The 24016-nt window shown below is 43.8% G+C and overlaps 1 protein-coding gene across 11 annotated transcripts in view; it reads right to left on the bottom strand.

Moving 5' to 3' along the window:
* Positions 1 to 24016, bottom strand: part of ACACA (acetyl-CoA carboxylase alpha) — a 321203-nt gene that overhangs the window by 15285 nt on the left and 281902 nt on the right. For all 11 annotated transcript variants that reach the window (XM_049859442.1, XM_049859441.1, XM_049859447.1 and 8 more), the window contains 5 exons: positions 23452 to 23629; positions 21355 to 21467; positions 8915 to 9069; positions 8070 to 8240; positions 859 to 995 (listed from right to left, as the gene is read on the bottom strand). In XM_049859442.1, the coding sequence (XP_049715399.1) occupies positions 859 to 995; positions 8070 to 8240; positions 8915 to 9069; positions 21355 to 21467; positions 23452 to 23629 (754 nt within the window). The remainder of the gene's footprint in view (positions 1 to 858; positions 996 to 8069; positions 8241 to 8914; positions 9070 to 21354; positions 21468 to 23451; positions 23630 to 24016) is intronic.

The raw sequence follows: 24016 nt of genomic DNA, 5'->3' as shown, positions 1-24016 counted from the left end.
AAAAATGGCAATTCGTAAAAGACAAAGGATGGCTGTGGAAATGTTCCACATTAAAGCAATCTAAAGAGACATGACAACTAAATACAATATTTGATCTTAAAGGAACCTTTACTGAAGGGCGTAAAAGGACATTACTGGATTAACTGAAAAAACTGGAATGCAAATGGTAGATTACAGTTTACATCAATGTTAAACATACTACAGTTGATAATTTTATGTAGTTATGTAAGAGAATATCCCTAGTCTTAGCAAATACACACTGATGCATTTAGGGGTAAATGGCCATGATATACATAACTTACCCTTAAGTGTTTCAGAAAAAGGACAAAATAATATACATGAGAGCACACTCACAAATGATAAAGCAAATAGGGCAAAACATGTAAACTGGTAAATCTAGATATGGACATATACGGGTGTTCTTTGAACTGTTTTTATTTTTGCCAACTTTTCTGTAAGTAAAATGTTTCAAAAAAAAGTTAAGACTGGAGGGAAGACTCTAGAGGAAAGCAGCTGACATTGCCTGGGGAGGGTGGGAGCTGGTGTCCCAGAACTACCACCCTCCCCTCCTCACAGAGTCATTCATCCGGCTTGAGTATCTGCACTTCCAGCTAACAGGTGGGCGCGGCGAACTAAGCCTTCGTGTAGCTGAGATTACTAAGAGCCCCCGGGAACCAGCCGCTGGGAGATACTTGTGCTTCAGGCCTGTGTTCTCATTTGTGGGCCAACTGTATCAGTCTCAGATAGAAGTAGAGCGTACAGTTTCTAAGGCGCCATCATCTCAGGGATCTTAAACTTCTTATTCCAAAGAAATTAACCCCACTTCTATCAAAGGTTCCCCAACTCTGCTGGTCTTACCTGCGGATCTGCTTGAGGACATAGTCTCTGCTGATATATTTGATGTTTTCCTCTATCACTGAGCGGACACCATCTTCCTCTGTCAGCTGTTTCTCCAGCCATTCCACCAGATCCTTGTTATTGTCCCAAACATAGGCCTGCAAACAGATGACCCATGGTCAAGCACCAGGGCTCCCGCCAGTCGTGGACACCTGGATCGTTCAATAACTGGAAAGTTTACTCCAAAAGCTTGCTCAATGTACAAGTTGTTCAGGATTCTCCTTCACCGTTGGCAGAACAGTAGAAAGAGGAAACAGGTCCCAAGACAGGAGGTGTACTTGTTCCCCCTTTCCTTCTTTTGATACAAGATGCAAATTCAAAGCATTCTGTTGGGCTCTCCAGAGGGCATCAATGCTCAGACTCTTACTTGGGTACTATCAGACTCTGGATGTCTGCCTATTCTACAAAGGCTAAAAATTCAGTGGACAGATCTGAGAGAAACAGTTAAAAGCCCCAATTATTTACTAAAGTGCTGACTGAGGGTGTAGGGGTGCTTATTTGGCATTTGTGAAATGAAAGGTGTATTTCCCAAGGAACTGAAATACAATTCCCAAGACGAAAGTCTACAGTTCCAGCCAGGTGTGGTGGATGAGCTGCCTCGAGTTTCCTGGACTGCCTCAGCCCTTCAGTTGTAGAAGTCTTCTGGAATATATGGCCCGCTCTCTTTAAACAAGGCATCTAGAAGGGATTGACGTGAGAGAGGTCTTGCCACTAGGGTAGAGCCACCAGGTCCGAAAACTAACCCCCATTTTATGATCTATGAGAGTATTCAAAAGGGTCAAGATGTCTATAACCCTGAAAGTCTCAACAAACCACCTCTCGCCTCCTTTTTTCAAGATCATTTAGCTGAGTATTTCCTAGGTAGTTGACTACATAATAATTCAGGAGTGTGTTAGACGCCTAATAGCCTTCTCCTTGTTCACTTCTCCTCTCATTTTCTTTACAAATCATTTAGGAATCGTTTTGTTAATGGTTTCCGGAAAACCAAGTACCACCATTAGGGCTCATTCATATTTATGTCATTTTGTTTGGGTAATTAAACACAAAGCTCGTCATTTAAAGGTGCGCTATCCTTCTCTGTTATCACTAACGAAGTCAAAGTCAGAATGACAATGAGTTTGGCGCTGTAATTTAATAGGTGGGTACATTAGGGACTCTCGGAGGCTTTGAAGCTTGAGATGTGGCTACAGGAAACCTGTGTATGAGCAATAGTGCAAAAGCTATAGTTGTAACTACAGGGCTTGCAGAGGCACAGAGGAAATGTTTTCATCACACTCTTCAAGAGATACCAAGTAATAAGAAACTGAGCATTGGGCTGTTTTCTAACTTTCTATTTCGTGCCTTTAAAAAATAATGGTTTCTTTTCAGACTTTCACTTTCCCACCTCTAACTTAGCTGGCAAGTTAGCTGTGACTGGTTATTTATTATATGTCATTTCACTGATTTCAACATTCCTAAGACTTCTTAAGGCGTCCTTCGCATTTCAGAATAGCCCCAAGATTAAGGATCAGTAATGCACATTTTCTAGCTCTTGTCCTTTTCTTCTTCTGGCCCCAAATTTGCCAGTCTCTGTTTTAATCACTGATTAAAAGAAAGAAAAAAAAAAAATCAGACCTCCAGTTAGGCTGGTGTGGCCAAGACAGTGCAAGCCTTTCTACCCCTCTGTGCCTTGGCACAGGACTAATGACATCTCTTGAGGCTAAAAGGCGGGAAGTGTTTTGTTCCAAGGAGGGGTGGCACCACATTTCCCCATAAATGGGGGTGGGGAGGAGATAGCAAAGTTCTCCCTGTAAGGTGGTTGGTTGAATTCTCTCTTGCATCTGTCCCAGCTCGCTGCACACCCATGTGTGGATGGAAATACCTGGACCCCTAACAACCACTGCCATCTGACCCTTGTACTTCCATTTCCATCACTGGTAATTTAGACTTCTGACCTGCTGCTTGAGGACCTCCAAACGTGCTCCCTACTGAGGAAGAAGCAGGGGAGGAAAAAATAATGAATGCTGCTTGGGTTTCAGAATAGAAAAAATTAAAAAAGTCCTAGATTTACCCAAGAATCCCAAAGCCTTTAGTTTAGGAGAATATTTAATACTCTTATTAATCATTTTTAATCCGTTTGCTTTTAATTAAGAAACAGCATGATGCTTTCCTATCAACACATGCCAGGGAGCAGATTAACTGTGGCTTAAGATAACTCTCCTTGATTGGTGTAATGTATTAGCGAACAAGATGCCTGCTTCTAACGACGCTCAGACACTACCCTCTAGAGAAAACTCTCCTGCCTCCCCTCCTGCAGACACAGAGTATGCTAGGTGTTTGAAGTTCCCACACAGGAGGACAGCAGCACATTCCAGGTTTCAGAGTTGTTCTAAAGTCTCCCCTTTGAAAACATGGGCCCATACAGGAAAGATTTGCTGTTCACTCAAAGTACAACCACTGGATGACAACTACCAAGCCAAAAACCCAGTCAAGTTTAGATCACAGCCCAGAGCACATAGCACCAAGGCAAAGGGGCCTAATCAGCTGCGTTTTAGGCAATAATAAGTAAAAGCAAGCACCTGCAGGGCCACAGGTTTTTCTCACCAGGGGGTTTAACATAGTGCTGTGAGCTAATTTCCTCCACCCAGAAAAGCAAGACTCCCTTCTACTGGGCTAGGGAGTCTACAGTTCCTTGTTCGCCCTCTAGAACAGAGCTGTGCACAAGACTCAGCGTTCTAGCCATCCAGAAGGGTGGGCCAACCTCACTGCCAGAAAAAACAGCCATTATCATTTCTGCCCTTAAAGCCATAAAATACGCCTGATTATTCCCAGTGTTCCAGCAGGGATCTTAAGCAATTGTGAAATGCTGGGTTGCTAACCTTATGACAGGCCTGGGCCTGTGTCACCTGCCCACCACTCATCCCAACCAGAACATTGTAATGTCAATAAAATATCAATAATTAAACATCACAACAGTGACCTTACAATACATTCATTCAGCAGATACTTAGCTTTATCTCTCTGCATCAGCGGATAAGTATCTCAGGCACTACTCAGCCTTACTAAGTATATGTCGTCATTAGTCTATCTTACAAAATCTAAATGACCTGTTTGGAAATTTTCATTTCTAACATATTGGACAGCTGAAGCTCTCCTTAGTCAATGGTACAGCAGTGCCAAGGAGTGACCAGGAAACAACACGATGGATGTGTGCCCTGATTACCATGCCCTACAAATAAGTTCACTTCCTGAGCTGCCTGGAGACACCTCCAGCTGGGGAGGGTCCTTCCACTTCTCGTTTTCTAGACTTCAAGGAGCAGTGCAGCCCAATGAGAGGCAGGGGTGGGGTCGCACACAGATTGGGGAGTATATGCATACATTAGAAAAAAAAAAGGCATTTTCAATATACCTACACCTACAAGGTTAAGACCTACCCAACTGAAGCCCAGGAAGGAACCTGCTTTCTTCACAGGTTTTCAGCACGGTTAACAGCACAACAGAAAAAAGCCATGTGGGCTATATGTGAGCCACCCTAGTCTCAGCCACCGGCCCACACAGGGCCAGGCAATGCTTTCCAGGTTCTGCCTCACCTCTTCCCTAACTGGCCCTTAATAAGAAGTTTGATGCATGAGACTAACCCATGGGCAGCTTGAGGCCAGGCTAGGGGGACAGTGGAAATCAAAACAGGGAGCCCAATCAATGAAGCTTTTTGCTCTAGCATCCTCACCAGGGCCTCCACTGACCATTTATTTCATTTGGAAATCCAGAATGAGAGCATATGAATAGCTATCTGGACAATAAGAATGTATGGCAGCATTCTAGGTTGCCGGGTACACTGCAGCAAACCAAATCAAAGAAGCTTTACTGAGCATCTACTGTGTTCATGGAACCAACCCCCCACCTCGCCCACCTCAAGATCACTAAGTTACACATTTTTACTCTTAGCATAGCATGTTGCTGTTCTTGTTTTACCTTCTAATATGCTATGCTGAGAGAGAAGGAAACTTCTTGTGTCTACTGAGTGCCAGGCATTGTGCTCCGCACTTATCACATTATTTAAAACTCGCTGAGCCCCGTGAAATAAATACCCCCATTTACACATGAGGAAATGGAGGCTTAAATGATATGGCCAACCCAGTAAATAGCAAAGCTGGAATCCAAGAAGTTTGAGAGATTCCAAAATTGACTTTCTTTTCATCGCTCCTTGTGGGTTCTAATCTCAACTTCTACTTTTGGAGCTTGGGAAAAATCAATTAGTCTGCTTGAAAAATGATACAAACACCATATACCTCAAATTGTGGATCTCAGAATCAGGAGAGAAAACAAGCCCAGGAAACAAATGTCTGCCATGTTCTTACGATCCAATTTAAACTACGGTTCTTGTTTTTGCAGGGAGCCATAGTGATGTTTTTCTTCTGCCTACAGTGAAACTGTGGACCATAAACCCTACTATTTCCTAGAATAGGACTGTCCCAGTGGAGTCAAACAGAACTCCATAACTCACTGTAACAGATACCTAAGGGAAACAAAAGAATTACATTGCTCACTTATAACACCACAGTGTCTTCAAAATTTCTATCCTGGAATCTCTTTTTCCAGGGTTAAGATTAAAAAACAAATTCTCTGGGAAAAAAAAGAACACACAGCATGGCTAACAGATAGCTATCACTAAGTGTCTTTCACTACCAGCAACCACAGTAAGGATCAGAGAGGGTCACTTCTTAATGTAAAGCCAAGGTCTAGACCCCGCCAGTCTTTGTACTTGAGAGATACACAGCACATATTATCTATCACTGCTTGAAGAACCAGCAAAAAAAAGGGACGGCTTTATGCCATTCTGAACCCCAAACAGAGCCTGCGGCAGCCCTTCAGAGGCAGCAGAGACTGCTTTTTAACACTGCAGCACTTTATTCTCTCAAGGACGATGCAGATTTTATCACCCATCCCAACCCCCACCCTACACTAAACTAGGTCCTGCTGAGCCTGCAGAATAAGGAAGGAGATTTCAAAGCTTCATGCCCTGGCATCGCAGGATCACCCTGGGATCATCCATCCTTACTTTCTCTCCTTGGCTGTCCTCTTAGGCTGAGAGCTCGGGAGAGAGCTGCCTTTTATAGATGGAAGCAAGGGCAACAGCCCCCATTCTTGAGTACAGTAGGTTCCCAGTGCCTTTCGGCAGCCTCCGTCCATACATCTGTACTTGATTTCAGGCCTGGTGTCCGTGCACATACAGGCAACAGTTCTCTCCATAGGTAAGAGATGGCAATGACCTATTTCGTCAGACACACCGTCTCCCTGGGAGCAGGACGCTAAGGAGCAACTGAAGGGGCCTTCTCTACTCCATGCTCAGAGGGGGAGCAGCCTCTTCTCCTCCTGTGGCCACTGAGGCTGTGCATGTCCATTAGTGACTAATGTGGTGGGAAGGCAGTGCAGGCCTTTCCTGGCCACACACACACTCCATTTACTTGGCGGGCACACTTAACTGGAGAACAACTGCTTATTTTACACTTGCATGACTTTCAATGCCAACTTCACTAGAAGCTGCCAGTAGCCGCTGACAAAATTGTCTCACTCAATTATGATGCCACAGACTGACCTTAACCTGAACCAAATGTCGCATAAGGCTGAGCTTCCCCGCTGCACATCTGAAATATTTATCCAAAGAAGCTTTTCAGTCGTAAAGAAATGGGTAGACTTAACACAAAGGTGAATCTTAGAAGCACCCCGTTTGCTGGCTTTCAAGCTGCTGGCAAATCTTGGAGTTTCTTCCGGAGAACAGTTAGCAGGGACTTCAGGCAACACTTGCCAGGAAGAGGCTGGAGACCCCTCTTCATGGGCCAGGACCCTTCATGCCACTGCCAGCCATCCAGCCTCCCATCAGTACTCTAACCTAGCAGTCACCAAACTGCCTATTAGAAAAGTAGACAAAAATATTCTGAGCACATATGGCCAATATTCCAACTAAACATATATATGATTCACTTTTAATCCATATATGACTAATAAAGGTTAATTTCTCTCTTTTTCTTAGTAAAAATAAACAGAAATAAAAGTTCTAGTATTTTCTTCGCATATTCCCATTGACTGTCCTCTGCAGCCCACTGTGGATACCACTCTCCTTGCTGCACCAGGAGCTGGTGCCCTTGCTACCTCATCCTGGCCTCAGATTTACCCCATCCCTAACCAAGAGGTGAGAGCACCAGGGAAAGAAAGCATCTCAGTGGGGTCACTGCTCTGAGGTGTGTGTGCTCCCCCTGAGATCACCCCAGGAAGATGCTAGACTCACAGTTTCCTGCATGCAGGGTAGCCATTTCCTTCTACCTTTGATTAGAAATGAGAAAATCTTTAGTTCTACTCATCACATCTCCTGCTAAGCTTCCTGCTCCCGTCCCCTTCAGTTCTACCCTTCACACAGCCCCCAAGAGGTCTTTCTAAAACACAAATCAGAGCATGTCACTCTACTGATTAAAATACCTCAGTGGCCTCCCATGGACCTCAGGACAAAGTCCAAACTCCTCAACACAGCTTACACAGCCCTGCATCATCAGGTCCTGCTCACGTCTTCTTACCTGGCACCCAGCCTTTGAGCCATAATGAAATACTTGCAGTTCCTTGGATGCATGATACTCTTGCTCTCAGGCCTTGGAACATGCCTCCTCCCCTCACTCCAACCTCTTCACCTGGTTAATTCCTACTTTGTTCAGGTCTCTGTTGAGACATCAGTTTCTCTAGAACTCTTCCCAGACTTTCCTTCCCCTCCCTCAAGAGCGTGTCAGGGGTCCTTCCTCTGGGTTCCAAAATGTCCAGGTTTGCATTGTTTAGCACTGACCTCATGGTTACCCATGACTTCTCTGTCTCCCCTCTAGACGGTGAGTGCCGTGTGTGCAGGAACGCCTGCCTGTTCCATTGCCATGACCCTAGGGCTTAATGAAGCGTCTGGCACGTGGCAAGTGTTTCAAAAAAGGTTTGCTAAATGATTTAATAAGCTACAAAAAATACCCTACCGCCTCTGCTAACAAGATGTCCTGACGTGTTACTGCGGGAGGTGAGGTTATGGCGGGGGAAGTACGGCTCAGGCCTATATGCTTCCCTTCCACTCCAGTCACCTAGAGGCCTGGGATTCTCAGACAATAAGCCTTGCAATACTCAATTGGGGTGAGGAGCACAGCATAAAGGCTGGGTGCCTCACCTACCTTCACAGTTCCTTCTACCTCCACAAACCAGCGCCTCAACATGGCCTGGATCTGGCCATCAGTCAGCTCGGGGTTGGCATTGTGGATTTTCTTCTTGACTAGGTCCTCCAGCAGCAGACGCCTCAGCCGCCAATAGAAGAAGGTACGGGATGTTTTCCAATCCAGGATGTCCTACATGAAGACAAGAATGAGTCACACCAGCCCTAAAGCTGCTCAGTCCAGAGGGAACTCCACCGACACAAAAACCTGCTCTCCAGGTAGGCCCCTAAGGGACTCAAGAGCGGGCTGCAAGCACCTCCAGACTTCTCATCAGTTCAGAACTGCAGCCCCCACGCACTGCCAACAGAGCTGGCTGCAGCGCCATGCACAGCAATGGGCCTGGCTAATGCCAACCGCGCACATGGCTGAGATGTTCTGGGGAAAAGGCTGTGAATTCCCAGGTAACCAGAGTGAGAAACTGGTTTTGAGCAGACTGCTCAAACGACCTGAATGTAGATCTAATGTGAATTAGCTGCTGCTGGAACCTTGACATTGTAGTAATCTATGGCCTGAAAACCCAGGAAGCTGTTGCCATTGAAGTCACATGTGACTCAGTTTCCCACCAGTAAAATGGAGCTTGCCTCTTGAGGAGTTCATGGAAACCTAAATCAAAGTGTTTTAGGAAGATAATGGATAGAGAAAAGGGGGGAAACTCTCTCAGAACACTTGAAAGTGACTTGATCTGCACGAGCTGCCTTTGTCCAGCCCCAACAGCTCCCTGCTTGTGAGCTCCTGTGCATAAGACATACACACATGCTTGCTCGCGGTCCCAACAAGTCAGAAGAAGTGGCAGCCATCATACTCACATTAATAACACCCTTCTCCTGCATCCGGCCTGGTGTGTCATGCAAGTCAGCAAACTGCACGGCTACCTGATGGTAAATGGGAATTAGGAATTCCTCCCGCTCCTTCAGCTTGTTCTCCAGCTCGTTCCGCTCAGCTTGGCTTAGCTCTGGGGTGCCTGCAATTAGATAAGCCTGCCCGTCACACTCTGTGATGACCAGGAATCTCTCTGCACAGCAATAGCCACAGTCACAGGAAGCTCGGAATCCATCCCAGCGCCCTTTCCTCTGTGGCCTGGCTCTCCATTGTCTTCACCACCTCTTTGCTGAGTAACAGGGCTCTACAGGAAATGTCAGACCTGTCCTCACCTTGCCTCGGAGAGCTCACATGTCCTCTTTTCCTTGGGAGGTCACAACTATAAAAGCAGCCACAGGAGCTGTTTATTGCCTAGCCCTCTCAATGAGCAGGTACAAACAACAACCTAGAGCTCTGTACTTCAATCAGTTCATTTCTGCATTTCTTCCCCATGAGAGGCCAATGCTGGCACAACAGTGGCACCATGCCCACCCACTGCTGACCAGTGTTAGAGTGGCTGCACTCTTCCACGTGTGGGATATGGGAGGACTGCATCCTCTATGCCACTGAGCAGAAACCAGCAGCTCTTGTCTCCCCACGTCCATAGCAGATACCCACCAAACTCACTAAGGATCTGAATAACTCCTAAAGCTGTGAGCTGCATTACTCCACAGGCTCTCATCTCCTGTTTGGACACTCCTAACCTCAACTTCCACTACTCATCCGCCAGTTTGTCATACTGTGGTGGCCTGCATGTTGCTGTGATGCTGCAAGTTATGCCACCAGTATTTCAAATACTCGCAGGGTCACCCATGGTGGACAGGTTTCAGTGGAGCTTCTAAACTAAGACTAGGAAGAAAGGCCTGGTGATCTACTTTCAAAAATTACTCAGTGGAAAGCCCTATGGATCACAAGAGAATGCTGTCTGATCTAGTGCTGAAAGATGAGCTCCCTAGGTTGGAAGGCACTCAAAATACACAGCGGCAGCAATGATGATACTGAGCATACCAACGACCATAAAGATGGCGCACTCTGAGCAACTTTTCATTCTTTTGTACAAGAGTTTCCATGAGTCAGAGCCAACTCAATAGCAACTAACAAGAACTACAACAACCTCAAATTAGTAGAATCCACCTAACTAGAGCCAGATGAGTGTGTCTTGTGTCAGCTCAGTGGATTAGCTGGACCCCATCCTCCCTCCTGGGCTGTTCACTGAGCCAGCCCTTGACCAGAGTAATAAAGACATTCTAGTTCTTGGGCTAAAAAAAAGAAGGAACGGAGAAAAGAGAAGGGCAGTCCACAAACTCCATTTAGATCACTGAGCTTATAAACATGCAGTACCTTACTCAATAGATAGGAGATTTTAGAATTCCGTATAACAAGGAGGACACCCCCTCCCCCTCAATCAATACTGTCCCAGAAGGAGGGCTGCTACATTGTGCTTTTCTTCCTGATTACTCTCAGAATGGGACCTACAATCAATACTGAAAATTTAGTTGCCCGCCTAGTAAGGAGGAGTAAGTCTAGTTGAAGGAGCAATAGGTGACAGCCCCTGGTGTTGGGGACACCTGAAGTGCTTTGTCACCAAAGCTGACAAATAAATACATGACCACAGGTGATGGGATGCAGAAGAGAAAGGTCTAATTCAAGCATGCCTGTCTGGGAACAGGCCTTGTTTTTTATGCTGCTATGAATCATATGCCATAAACAGCCTTGGGCTGCTGAGTGAGCTGTAGGTATTATACATAAACACATGTTAACAGAAGAGGGATGTAACTACACCTACTCCTCACTTATCGACTGTTCTGTTATCTGACATTTCACATTTACGACAATAATAAAAAATCTATTTTGTGCATTAATGACACACACCTCACAATAATGAATGCCGAGGTGTGAGGTGAGAGTAATGTTGGCTGTGATGTTAAGGTTATGTGTCAACTTGGCTGGGCCATGATTCTTCATGGTTTGGCAGTTATATAATGATGTAGTCATCCTCCATTTTGTGATCTGATGTGGTCATTCTCCATTTTTGCATAAAGCCAATTTTCACATAACGATCTGGTCTGTGGAACCTAACCATGTTGATAAGTGAGGAGTGGGTGTATAGTACCTAGTTTCATTTTTATGAGGTTTTTGGATACCCAACTTCACTTTTTTTGTTTAACTCTCACTACTTTAAAGCTGTGATAAAGGATGCTGAGGAGATCTTTTCTTTGCTCTCACATAGAGGGCAATCAGTGACCTACTGCTTCAGGCCCCTGACATCTCAGCATCTTTCCAAAACAGGTAAACTTCATGAGAGTGCCGGGTCCCACACTCTGGAAGGAGACGGTGACCCATTCATTCTAGTGTGGAGCTGAATGAACTTTGCCCTGCCTGGAGAATTGATGGGAGGAGAGCTGACTAGTTTCTTTTGAGTCTCAGCTAGAACACCCTTGATAGAGAAATGAAAATTTTTCTTTCTCCACTCAAAGAAATCAAGACTCTCTGGGGAAACTGCTGATTCTAGGATTGAAGCAGGGAAAATACAAATAAGAAGAGCTTGGAACTCTTGTGACAAAAAGCAAGGAAGCACTCCACAAATAATGGGGACATTTTAAAAGGACACAGCAGCCAGTTAGAAGGGACTTCCCCTGGCTAAATCTGGGACAATTTGAGCATCAAAATAGGTAATGATAGTAACAGAGTATTTATGGAGTAAAATAAGAATCTGAGTCCATCCTGATACAATGAAATAAATGTGGGAATGGAGGAAGGTAAAGCTCTCCCTTACAGCAGAATAACAATAAATGTAGAAGGAATGATGGAATCACAGAATCACCATTTTTACAACCATCAGCGTAACTGATCCACTCAATTACCAATGGATGCTAAAACTAATGGGTAAATGTTTGATCTATGAGTAACAGGTTATTTAGATTGTCTCTAAGTATCTCCTTACAAATTACTTATTAATTACAAAAAGGAAAATGGTAACTTTACAATGGATTAACCTAGTGAACAAAACAAGTAATAAAAATTAGCATGATTGCTAATAGGACAAAATGACATCATGTGCCTTCTAATAATGACATCCTGAGACATCACAACACTCTGTAATATTCCTGCCGAAAATGTATAATTCGAATGTCGTCGGAGGAAGTATAAGACAAAGCCAAGTTGAAGAACATGCTACAAAAAAAAAAAAAAACTGGCTTATACTCTTCAAAAATGCTAAGTCTCACATTCCAGATTAAAGATGACTAAAAATACCTGGTAACGAATTGCAGTCTGTGGTCCTGGACTGGATCTCAGATCAGGGAAAAAACAAAAACAAACTATAAGGGGCAGAGACAGCTGATAAAACTGGAATATGAACCATGGATTAGACAGTAATATTGTATCAATGTTGTTATCTTTCCTGATTTGATAAAAGTGGTTTTGTAAGAGAAAGTCTGTTTATAAAAATACACAATATATATGAATAAAGGAGCATGAGGTATATAAACTGGACATCAAATGGTTCAAAGAAAATGTGTGTGTGCATAGGAGCGGAGGTGAGAGAATGCACACTTGAGTGTGTACAAATGAGAAAGCATCGAGAGAAAATGTTAACAACTGGTGAATCTGAGAAAAGGGCATCAGAAGTTCTCCATATAAGCATATTCTTATAACTTTTCTGTGAAATTGTATCAAAAAAGTTTTAAAAATTAGTAAGCTAAGAACAAAAAAACGTTTTTACTGGCTCCTTCATGCATACAATCAATAATGATAACTAATATTCAGAGTACTGCATTCTATTCTATGTGCTTCATATCTATTAACTCACTTAATCCTCACAAAAACTCACGAGGTTGATATTATTATCCCCATCTTACAGGTGAGGAAACTGAGGCACAGGGAGACTTTTATGTAATTTACAAAAGCTGGAAAGTGAGAGCCAGGACTCACGCGCAGCAGTTTGGCTCCTGAAGTTTTGAGTGCTACGTTACGTTTATCTACTTGCTTATTTGGGGGCAGAGGACAAGTGCTTCAGTAGCAGCAGTATCCCTTTAATAATTTCAGAAAAGGCTAAGTGATGGTGGCAGACTCCTGGCTGACAAAGCTGAAGTTCCATCTTAATCCCATTCCACAACTAAAACCTGGACAATGCCTCCAATAATTCCCATAGTGTGGGTCAGACACTATTTACTAGACAGGCCTCAGATTTAAGGTAGCCCCTCCTGTTATTGTGAGATTAAAGAACTAATACAATAAATACAATAGTAGGTAAAATTACCGTCCTGCCTTGGGGCAAGGGAGGGGAGGACAGGACCACGGATGTGGCTGAACAGGGACTTCCAGACTCTTTTTAACGTTCTCCTTTTGGGTAAACAACCAACACTGCACTTGGATGACATGCATATAGACACACCATTTATTGAGCATTTAGTATATGCTGGGCTGCATACAACACAATTGCACCTAGGTCTGGTCAGCTGTTAACACTATGCTGCCAGGCCAAATACCTTAACTGTACTGAGCATTTTCCAAGTTGCTTCACATATATCACTAACCCTTATAACAACCCAACCTTACAGACAGGTTCTCTATTTTACAAAAGAGAAAACCCAAGGCTCTGAGATGGAAAGTGACTTGGCCAATGGCATCAGCTCTTAAGTGGCAAAGTCAGGATTTATACTTAGGCCTGCCCCTCTCTGAGGCCTGTGTTCTTCCACATTAAATGGTACTGAACGTGGCCAAGCAGGTATTCTGGCAGTGGTGGGAGAAGGGAAACAACCTGGAGAGTTTGGCTCATCTTGCTAGAAAGGAGTTAAGAGGAAGGCTCAGCATCAGGTGCAGAAGAGGGAGGACATGAGGGCTGAGGAGTGGGGCATTCTGGGAACAAGGCTATGGCTTTACCAAGTTGGAGGACAGAGAAGGCTGGTTCCTGGGCTAACAAAGGTCACGTCCACCCAAGGCTGTTCTAGGGCTTTGAAAGGGTGATGAAATAAATATCTGCAATGTTCTTGGGTTCTCCTGAGACTAGAGAGACCACAAAGCATTCTCTTAAAAGCCACCCTGCTTGATTCTTTCAGTAATGCCTCTGACCACACAGTTCAAGACCTATTTCAAAAAAGCATCAAAGCAAGGAAAAGACAGAAGCAGAAAATGTACGTATTTTAAGATGCATATGAGAAGGCCAAGGATTCATGTACTTTGTTTTAGGGGGGGAAAGAAAGGGTTTTCTAAATGTTATTGTCTAAAAATAAAGCACTTTTCTTAAGCTAGTTATACTCTGGTGTTGCACACCGAGGGCCCCTCTCTCCTTGTACAGCAAAGCAGCCAGCCCCGGTAATGATTTAGGGGAGATTAACAAATATGTCAATGTCAATTTTCTGCTTAATTTAAAAGCAGCGTCTATAAAGATTTTTGACTTCTGAACCCTGTTCTCCTGAAAGAAAGAAGGTAAGAATGAGGAGGGGGATAAAGAGTGATTATCCTATCATTGATCGTTTGTCAGGAGTATTTCTTATTCACTGGACTATTGTAAAAAGCTAAGCTCTCGATCAATCCTGTAAGCTCCCTGTACAATTAAATATCTTGGAATGGTTTTCTTTCTTTTCTAGCCAGATTGCAGGGCCTCAGGGTTTTTAGGAAAGCAAGTCGGTGTGTGTGTGTGTGTGTGTGTGTGTGTGTGTGTGTAAGAATATGCCACAGGCTAAAATGGGAGAAGAATGGTAGGTTATACCCATCCCTTCCTTTTGAAGACTTCCAGAATAAAAAGTCTCCATGAAATCTTTAAAACCCAATTTTATAACTTAAAAACTTTTCAATGTAAAAAGTTAAATACAGAACAGGGATGACTAGTTTGATCAAATAATCCTAGTTAACACTGAGGTGTTACTATGTGCTAGTACTGTTCTAAGTACTTTTCATCTCATTTAATCCTCACAACTCTAAAAGATCTCTTATTTTACAGATCAGGAGATGGAGGACAAAAAATTAAGCAGCATACCTAAGGCCACAAAGCTAGGAAATGGTGAAGCTGGGATTTGAACTTATCTACTCTGTCCTATAGGGTCGCTATAAGTTGAAATTAACTTGACGGTACACAAAGAGAAGTCGAGTTCTTTGAGGAGCCCTGGTGGCACAATGGTTAAGCAGTTGGCTGCTAACCAAAAGGCTGGTGGTTGAATCCACCCAGGGACTCTGTGGGAGAAAGACCTGACAATCTGCTGCATAAAGATTATAGCCTAGAAAACGCTATGGGACAGTTCTACTCTGTCACAGGATGTTGCTATCAGTTGAAGTCGTCTAAGCGGCACATAACAACAACAACCTGGTTCTTTAAACACTACAGTTTAAACTGACCCACTAATGTTCACAGCGCAGCAGCCTGTGAGGTGTTCCCCAGGGCAATGAAGAGCCACAGCCCTCCTCCATGGGGTCAAAGCTGCAGAGAAGCTCCTAGAGAAGACAGCTCTTTCTGTAGCAGAGGTGTTTGGCCAGTTCAGCAGGGCTGCTCTGAAGCACTGCCCAACAATGATACTGAAAGAGGCCAACCCTACCTACTCCATGGAGTAGGGTTTGGGGGTGGGGAGGTGAGGCCTTCAAAGCTTTGAAGAAAAAGCAGACTGCTAGGCTGAAAATCCTCTGCTCAGCCAAAGGTACTAGGTGACCTTGCAGAAACCCCTTTCCTTTCCTGAGCTCAGTCTCGTTTGTGAAACAACAATCCTAATCTGGCAAACAAGGAAAATGTCTTATAAAAGAACCCGATATTAAAAAGTTTTTAAAAAGTTATACTAAGAAGCCTACATAAATTTAAACCCAATTTTAACTTTTATGGGCCCTTCTTCTCTTAGGAAAGCAATTTGCTTTGATTGGTTAAATACTTGAGATGTTAGAGATAAGAACCAGACCACTCTAACCTGCAAAGCTCCTGAATGTCTCAGGTATAAGGACATACACCCATACCTCAACCCTGAGATGGAAAAATCTGCATGAAAAAGGCTGGAATCTTATTAATATTCAGAAGTATAAATGTAAGTAGCTGTTTAAAAGATCTATATAATCACATTTTCTATGTTGAAAGAAATTTCTCTATAATGATAGTAAGATAGGGTAAGGAAAAAAAAAAACCTGCAGAACTATCTCTATAACAGGTGTGCCTTTCTTCACACAAAAGCATTCTTGAAAAACTGTGTAAATCAGATTCTGTTTTAAGTTCCTTAAGGGAGCTATTTAGAAAGAACCCTGCAGTGAATCCTTTGGTAAAGCAAATAATCCTTTTGTAATGGGAATAATTTCTAGTTTTTTTTTTTTTTAATCCCATTTCCTTATATCTACTCTTCTTCAAAGGGGGCCATACCTATCTAATACAACCGTATTTGCATATTGATTTTAACAGCAATGCTCTCAAGGGATGTTTAACCCTAAAGTTCCTTGCAGTGGTGTCAGTGCTCTCCTAGTCACATTTTTAAAAGTCATTAGAGTTAAAAGCAGAGATTTCCAAATAAAAGCTAAAAAACACATTATTCCCCTGCAGCCCTGTCTCCTGTGCCCACATACAAACACACACACACACTCTCACACACACACACACACACACGAGTCAGGAAACAGCACAGAATTGTCTGAATTCTGGTGGTGACATGCCTCGGCAGTCTATTTTCTTTCCCCAATTAGCTCTCCCTGAGTCTGGCAGTTTGAGGGCCAAGGATCTGGGTCAGTTGGGGCCAAGTGGGGAAGACAGGTTCCCAGGCGTATTCTGACGACAGCCTTCAGGCAGGCAAAAGCTCGGATCTGCTCTAACAAAGTGCCGGCCAGGTTCTTCTGGCCTAAAAGAATTGTGAATCACTGCTTCCTGGAAGGAGACAAGCCACCGTGCTTTTATAAACACAATCAGATTAATGATCAGACTGAAAGGACCTTCTTCTTCCCAAAAAATGCTGTCACTGTGGCACTCCAACTGCACCAAGCCGAGTAGCTTCTGAATCAATGTGATGAGGTCGGTTTTAAGCTGTTGCTAACTTAGGGACGAAGGCAAGATCCCATCATGTCTACCTTCATGATATAAAACATATGTTGTTTCTCATCAGCCTACCTACCACAGAGCCCAATGCTTGGTGGCCATACTGCCAGTGAGGGACACTCTGTATAACAGGTGAGAGGGTGAGATGCTACTTCCTAGGGGTGGCTATTGGAATGTTTTTCTTTCCTAGTCTCAACTTTCCAGGCAAGGATGCTACTTTCTGCCTCAAACAAGCCACTTTGGCTCTTTTCAGTTTATAACATCTTGAAGATGGACACAAAAAAGATGGAAAAAACACACACAGCACAGATACTTTGATCACCTCTGCTAGAAAAGCAGTTTAACCTGAGTCCCCTTAACCCAAGGAACAGTCCATTTCCTGTCACCCTGACTGCTAAAGAGAAGGCTTGGGAGGAAGACATTGCCAAAGATTTTCAAAGACATATTTATCCTCAGCCATAGCCACAATACTCTTATTTGTACCTGGGGGCGCATTGGGTCAGAAGGCAGGCGGATGCTGGACAGGACTGGAAGGACCAGTCAAGGGCCCGTAGTAGCTCAGCCAGTGTTGCCGCTGCCTGTGCTCCCAGGGCAGGTTCTGGTGGGCACGGCCAAGTGCTATATGGTAGGCTCCCTGGGAGCAGGGCCATGACTGAGACACATCTGCCTTGAGCAGAATAAAGTCCCACTAAGTGGCTCCTTCGCCCAGGTGCTCTTTCTATTGAAAGGGACAGTGGGGAACTTACATTGCTTCACACTTGGGCTGGACAGTTCTCTATCTAAACTGATTTGTCATTTCCCTCCTGAATACAAGAGGAGGGTAAGGATGCAGGAGAGGACCTGAGGTCACAGTATTCAAGAGGCCTGGCTAGGAAGGCCACCTGTTCACAGCCACTCTCCATGTTCTTCCTGGATCTGGGAGGAGGTAAAAAGGTCATCAGAGATAGAAGAGGCCTTAAGCCAACCAGAATGGTAGGACATAATCCTTTCTGCAGTGACTCTAAAAGCCCCAGTTCTGAGAATCCAGGGTTAGAACTGGTCCAGCCTTGCAAGACTCTGGAATCTGGGCTTAGTTCTCTTTTCCTTCTGGGGTAATTCTTCCTTTTATCTCCATTAAGAGTCAATGTATGCACTATTTCTATACTCTATAATCACAGAACTGCAAACTAGTAATTCACCACCTTCCTACCCAAACTAACCATATAATTGACAAAAGGCCATTTAAAAAGTAAAAAAATCAAAATTCTAAAAAGGAGATGAAGTTAGCTGTTTAGAAATTAGATATTCCTCATTACCCTTAGAGACTAAACAGTAATTCAGATTTTGAACCCAGTCATTCAGTTGGGCACTGGTTTGTCTCAGTGATCTGTGAGCATCTCCCCAATGCAGAGGCTCATTTGGGAAGGGATCCGGAACACAAGCTAACACCCACTACTACAGGCTTCTCCTAAATCAGATTTTTCTTAGTGGAACTGACTTTAGATCGCAAAGGGAACGGATCCTTGTTTAATTTAGATCAGGCTCAGTATTTAGCCAAGGTGAAATCTGAGGAAATCCTGAGGAAAGGTAGAACAGAGGGAACCAGAATTCCATCCTGTGCCCTCACTGTACATTTAATTTGTATCTTGGATGACTCCTTTAACCCTTCTTTTTGCCTCAATTTCCCAACCTGGATATTGAGGTCATTTTTCACCTATTTTGTGAAAAAACATTTTGTCTGACTCTGGTTCTAAAGCATGTGAAAGGAGCCAAAAGCAACAGTATGGGGGTTCACAGTATGTTTCATTACAAACGGAACCCCTGATCTGTTGTTACCGTTGTGACTGAGTGTGTATGATCTCCCTGAAAGAATGCAAACTCCCTGAGAGACAGGACCATTTGTTCGGTTTCTTTTTCATTTCCTTTTCTATATTGCTCACTCCAGCAGTGGGCGTCAGCCACAGAGAATGCTTGATACCAAACACGGCCATCAGCTTCTTCTAATGATTAAGACTGCAAGGAAATGATGACAATCCTTATGTGTGAAAAATGCTTCACAGATTAAAAAAATGCATATTCATCTGATTCTCACATCAGCTCTTTGGGGGTGTTATCTCCACTTTATAGATGAAGAAACTGATGCTGAGAGAAGTTAAACAATTTACCTGCAAACAACATAACCAAGACTTGGACCAAACCCACTGCCGTTGAGTCGATTCCGACTCATAGCGACCCCATAGGACGGGGTAGAACTGCCCGATAGAGTTTCCAAGGAGTGCCTCGCGGATACGAACCGCTGACCTTTTGGGTAGCAGCCGTAGCACTTAACCACTACGTCACCAGACTTGTACCAAGTTATTGTTATTCCAGGTCTACTGCCCTTGCTCCCAAGCTGCCTTGGGCCAGAGCCTGCCTCACATCTAGCATACTAAGAATTCTTTCTCTAGTGCCATTTTGGTCAAGGTTAAATAAATATGGTTTTCTTCAGTGCGGATAGGAAATTGATAATGAGATGATTTGTAACAAATGATTAAACGGCCATCACTTGAGAAATCTCCTCCCCCTCTCCTTCTTGTGCTTCAAAAGTTAAAAGGTGCTGGGTGAAGGTAGTAGCAATATCACTTTCCTTCAAGAGGAAGAAGCTTTACCCCACACTCCTCAGCATCCAGTCGTGCAAACAGATGTCAGAGAGGATCCCTCTTCCCGCCACCCAGTTACTCTGAAGGGATGATAACAGCCATTGGGGGGTTAAAAAGAGGCAGTGAACCCCCAGTTAATGAGTAGGAATTCAGCAGGCAGCGTAAGATAAATGGAGCTCTCTCTGCTTCTGCTAGAGTCAGCATGAACTGCGGCCCTGCGGCTTGTTTGTGGCAAATGGAGTGCGCGAAATATCAAAGGGCAGTGATCCAGAAGAAGACCGACTTTGACAAATTTTAAATTGGCCAGAAAGAAAACCAGCAGAAAAAAAAAAAAAAAAAAAAAATATATATATGTAATTCACTGTGTCCTACAATCGTGGCATTCCTGCCTTTGTACAGAATTAGTGGCACAAACAGCAGCAAGGATCTCGGGATGCTGGGAGCAATTATGAGCCATCTAAGTGAGATGCTTATCAGTGGCTGAAGCTTTTAGAGCTCTCACTATGTACAGTTGTAAGAAACTTGCTCTTGAGCTGCAGTTACTTTAATTAAAGTGTATGGGATTGGTCAGAAGTAATTATCCTGTTTGGAGAAGAAAGAGAAAAAAAAAAAAAAAAACACTACCTCAACAATTCTGGGTGGCAATAGATTTTAGAAACAATGTTGCCAATTTCTTGTTGCCTGTGTGCATTTCCTATAAAAGGATCAGGCTGTGGTGGGTTGGAGTAATTGGTGGTTGTTACCTAATGGCAAACAACGGGCCACAAACAGGGTTTATCGTAATCCAAGTCCCCCTGTGGCAGGGATGCAGTCTCTAGGGTGCAGGCAACACCCAGAAGATCTTCCTGTTTCTAAATGGTGAGAATATAGAGTTCACAAATGGCACTTCGTTAATTAAGTTACTACTTGGGCCATAAATAAGCTAGTGTATCTCTTTTTACTCCTCCCATTCACTGAGTTTCACTACCTTTTAAAGATAATCTCTCTAGTCTGTTAGAAAAACAAAAACACAACAAACAAAAGAACCTCCAGCAATTACCTTTACTAACATAGCAAGGAGATCAGCCTGGGCAGAAAAGCAGTATTTTAAATGAATCTGAAACTCACTCAAACTATAGACTCAACACAGGGCTCCCACAATTTTCTCATACATTCAAACTGTAAGTGCCTTCCAAAAAGCTCCAAAAACAAACGGGCAACAGTGTAATGGCGGGAAGCGTCGAGCAAGAATGCTCCCAGAGCTACCGCAGCCGCAGCCTCTGTCTGGAAGAACACAGTGCACAGTCTTTACTTCCATTTCTCTAGCACGGGATGAACCCAGGGCACTGCCTGGCCAGGGACTCCAGCTTCTCTGTCCGATGATACTGACTCCCACAGCCCTCCGAAACAAGACTGGCTGTCCAAAAGGACAAACAGAAAGAGGACATATTTAAGTCAATCCTATTCTCTGCCTGGTTAGGCTGCCCCCAATAGCAACTTCTAGCTAATCATTCTTTACAAGGACATCCATGAGCCTAGAAAGATGGGCTATTTGAAGTATAAGGAAATACCAGAGGAAAAATCAAGTGACTTTTGCTTTTTTCAGGGCCCACTTTCTCTCCTATTACACACACTATTTCATTCTACCAGTATTTTTGCCATATAGAGGACAGTAAATAAAGATTATCATGAATTTGATCAAATGCTTCAGTGCCTCCTCCCCTGGCCTATGAATGCACTCATTACACATCAGCTGAATGGCTCACTGATCTGCCAGGAGGACATGCAGACATACCCAATCGCTCCGCCAAGCGGATGTAGACGGGGTCCACCCGACGCATGGTTTTCACCAAATCCTTTTTGCGGAATTTGATTTCTACTGTCCCTTCTGGTTCCAGAACCGATCCCCTGGATCAGAAAGAAACAAAACAAAAATAGAGGCACTTTAAAGGAAGGAGACAACAGAATGAAGCCAATTATAATTTGTGGAATCGTAAATAGATTCATTATGGTTTTGCCCACCCATGGTTCACCAAAGTAATTGGAAGGAGAAAAGCAGGCACCAGAGACGTGCCCATGTGAGGTATGAGAAAGGCCTGGCAAAAAGCAATTAAAATAATTCCCATCACACCACACCAGTCTTCCTCTATCAATATAGATTCCACCACCTACAGCTGACAAGGATGACAGGAATTACATTATTTTCCAAGGGTTGGGGATGATGTAGGCACAGTGGCAGGGAACAACCTCTAGCACTTAGACTGTACAATAAGGGGTCAAAGCCGATCAGTCCTGTGCCACAACCACAGCTGTCAGTCTGCTGGCAGGACTCTGATTGGACACAGTAGGCAGGGCCAAGTTGTAAGTAAAATATTCTGGCTGCTGCTATGAAAACGCTCAAAGTGAAAAGTATAGGGTTTACTTCTAGTGCATATTAATGATGTTCTACTACCAGGAACTTTGCCCTAAACATTTTAAGCTTTTAAAAAAAAAAAAATTGTAGCTAATTTTTTTTTAATGCTTAGTATGTGTGTGGCCCTATTCCAAAGGCTTACATATAAATCCTTACAACAACCCTGTAAAATAAGCTACTATTATTACCCCCATTTTACAGATGAGGAAACAGGTAAGAAATTAAGTAAGCCTAATAGCTGGAATCGACTCAACGGCAATGGGCAATGGGTTAATACATGGCAGAGCTGGATTTGAAACCAGTCTGGTTCCAAAGTCTACAGAGGAATTATCTCTGATTTAACATCAGATCAAGGCTAGGTTAATCACCAGTTAACCAGCTCCCGTCAAGTCAATTCTAACTCATGGTGACCTCATGTTTGTCAGAGTAGAACTGTGCTCCATAGAGTTTTCTGATTTTTTGGAAGTAGCCTCTGCGTGGACTCCAGCCTCCAACGTTTCAATTGTCAGTTGAGCACGTTAACCATTTGCACCATGCAGGGACTCCCAAGGCTAGGTTAGGATTCATGAAAAGCAAATTCCTAAGTATAGAACACAAGCTTAGTGACTGACAGCAAACAACTGCACTCTCTTAAGCAGCTTTTGGGGTGAGTGGAAGGCTGCGTTTTTTGGGAAAAGAGAGAAGCAAATGCTCTAATAAAACGGTTGGATGTAAGAAATGGCCTGGAAAAAGTCAAGGAAATACACTGTGACGTTTATCCACTTGAAGGCCTGAGAAGAGATTATGAAAGGGTACTGGATTTGATCTGTTTTAAGTATTTGCAGGTACCACCTCCCAGCAAGCCCAGGATTCTCCCTTTTGGTTCTTTGGGTACTGCAAACACTGAGCTCTGCAAGCCTCCTGGAGTCCCAGAGTGAGACACTGGACTCCTAGGAAGGGAGAAGCTTTGCTTTGAAATCACAGATTGGTGGGCTATGATGCACCTTAATGATCACCCAGCTAGTTTCACAAACATGCAGAAGCAGCCCAGGGAGAGTAAGTGACTGCTCAAGGTTTCTCGCTAGTCAGTGGCAGAGCTGGGTAAAGAACACTTTGTTAGAGCTCCAGGCTAACAATTCAGTCCTTTGATTCCAACTGCTTTAAGCTCCCTCTGCCACATACCTAAAAGAGAGAGAGAGAGTGAAGATCTCAAACACAAGTTAAGACGGGGAGAACCCCTTCGATGTTTGGAGGTGCTTGGGAGAGAAAACCTCATGGTAAAAGAACATGGGGTGGAGGGATCACACTGAGAAAGCTTGACTCCAGCCTGGTTTCCTTCTTATGCCAGCAGACACTATTTAGAAAGCCTATTTTTCTGACCTTGGAGTCCTCTGGGAATGGATAGATTCAAAGTTCCTTTGGTTATAATGTTCTCCAGGAGGAAACCAATAGTGAGAAGGTCTCTGGAGGCAATGAATGGAAATAAAGAAGGAGCGCTACCTGCTTTCTCGGTCAGCATACATCTCCATGTGCCGGGGGTTGATGGTGGGGTCAATCACAACCCAGGAGCCACCTCGCAGCTCGGCCTGGGGAGGAATGTAAACCATCACAGGCTGGGAACACTTGCGCAAGCCGTCCACAATGTAAGCACCAAACTTCAGCACTTGGTCGTACATATCTACAGAGAATGATACAATTAGAAATCTTGAAACTTGCCCTTCCAAAGCAGCGCCTCCAAACATCATGGTACACACAGAAGAACAATAATGGTATGGCACGCTGTGCCTCCATGATGAGGCTACTCATTGCCAGAGGTGACAGGTCTGGGGGTTCCAGCTACTCCAGGTCCTGGCTTGCCATCCCAGAGGATGTTCAAAAGCACAAGGGAGCAAAAGAGAAGTGCACAGCCTCTCACAAGTTATAGTGTTCAACCCTCATTCCCTATAAGAAGTCTTCAGATTACATATCCATTTTATAACCTCCCTGAATTTCTGTATCCAGGTTTCACCACATTAATTCACACTTGCTCTACAAATGTTGAATATTTTTCATGTCAATATGTGAT

The sequence above is a fragment of the Elephas maximus genome, chromosome 19, assembly GCF_024166365.1.
Source record: "Elephas maximus indicus isolate mEleMax1 chromosome 19, mEleMax1 primary haplotype, whole genome shotgun sequence".
Taxonomy (NCBI): domain Eukaryota; kingdom Metazoa; phylum Chordata; class Mammalia; order Proboscidea; family Elephantidae; genus Elephas; species Elephas maximus.
Note: the sequence above shows the minus strand (reverse complement) of the source record. Positions and strands in the feature narration are given on the sequence as shown.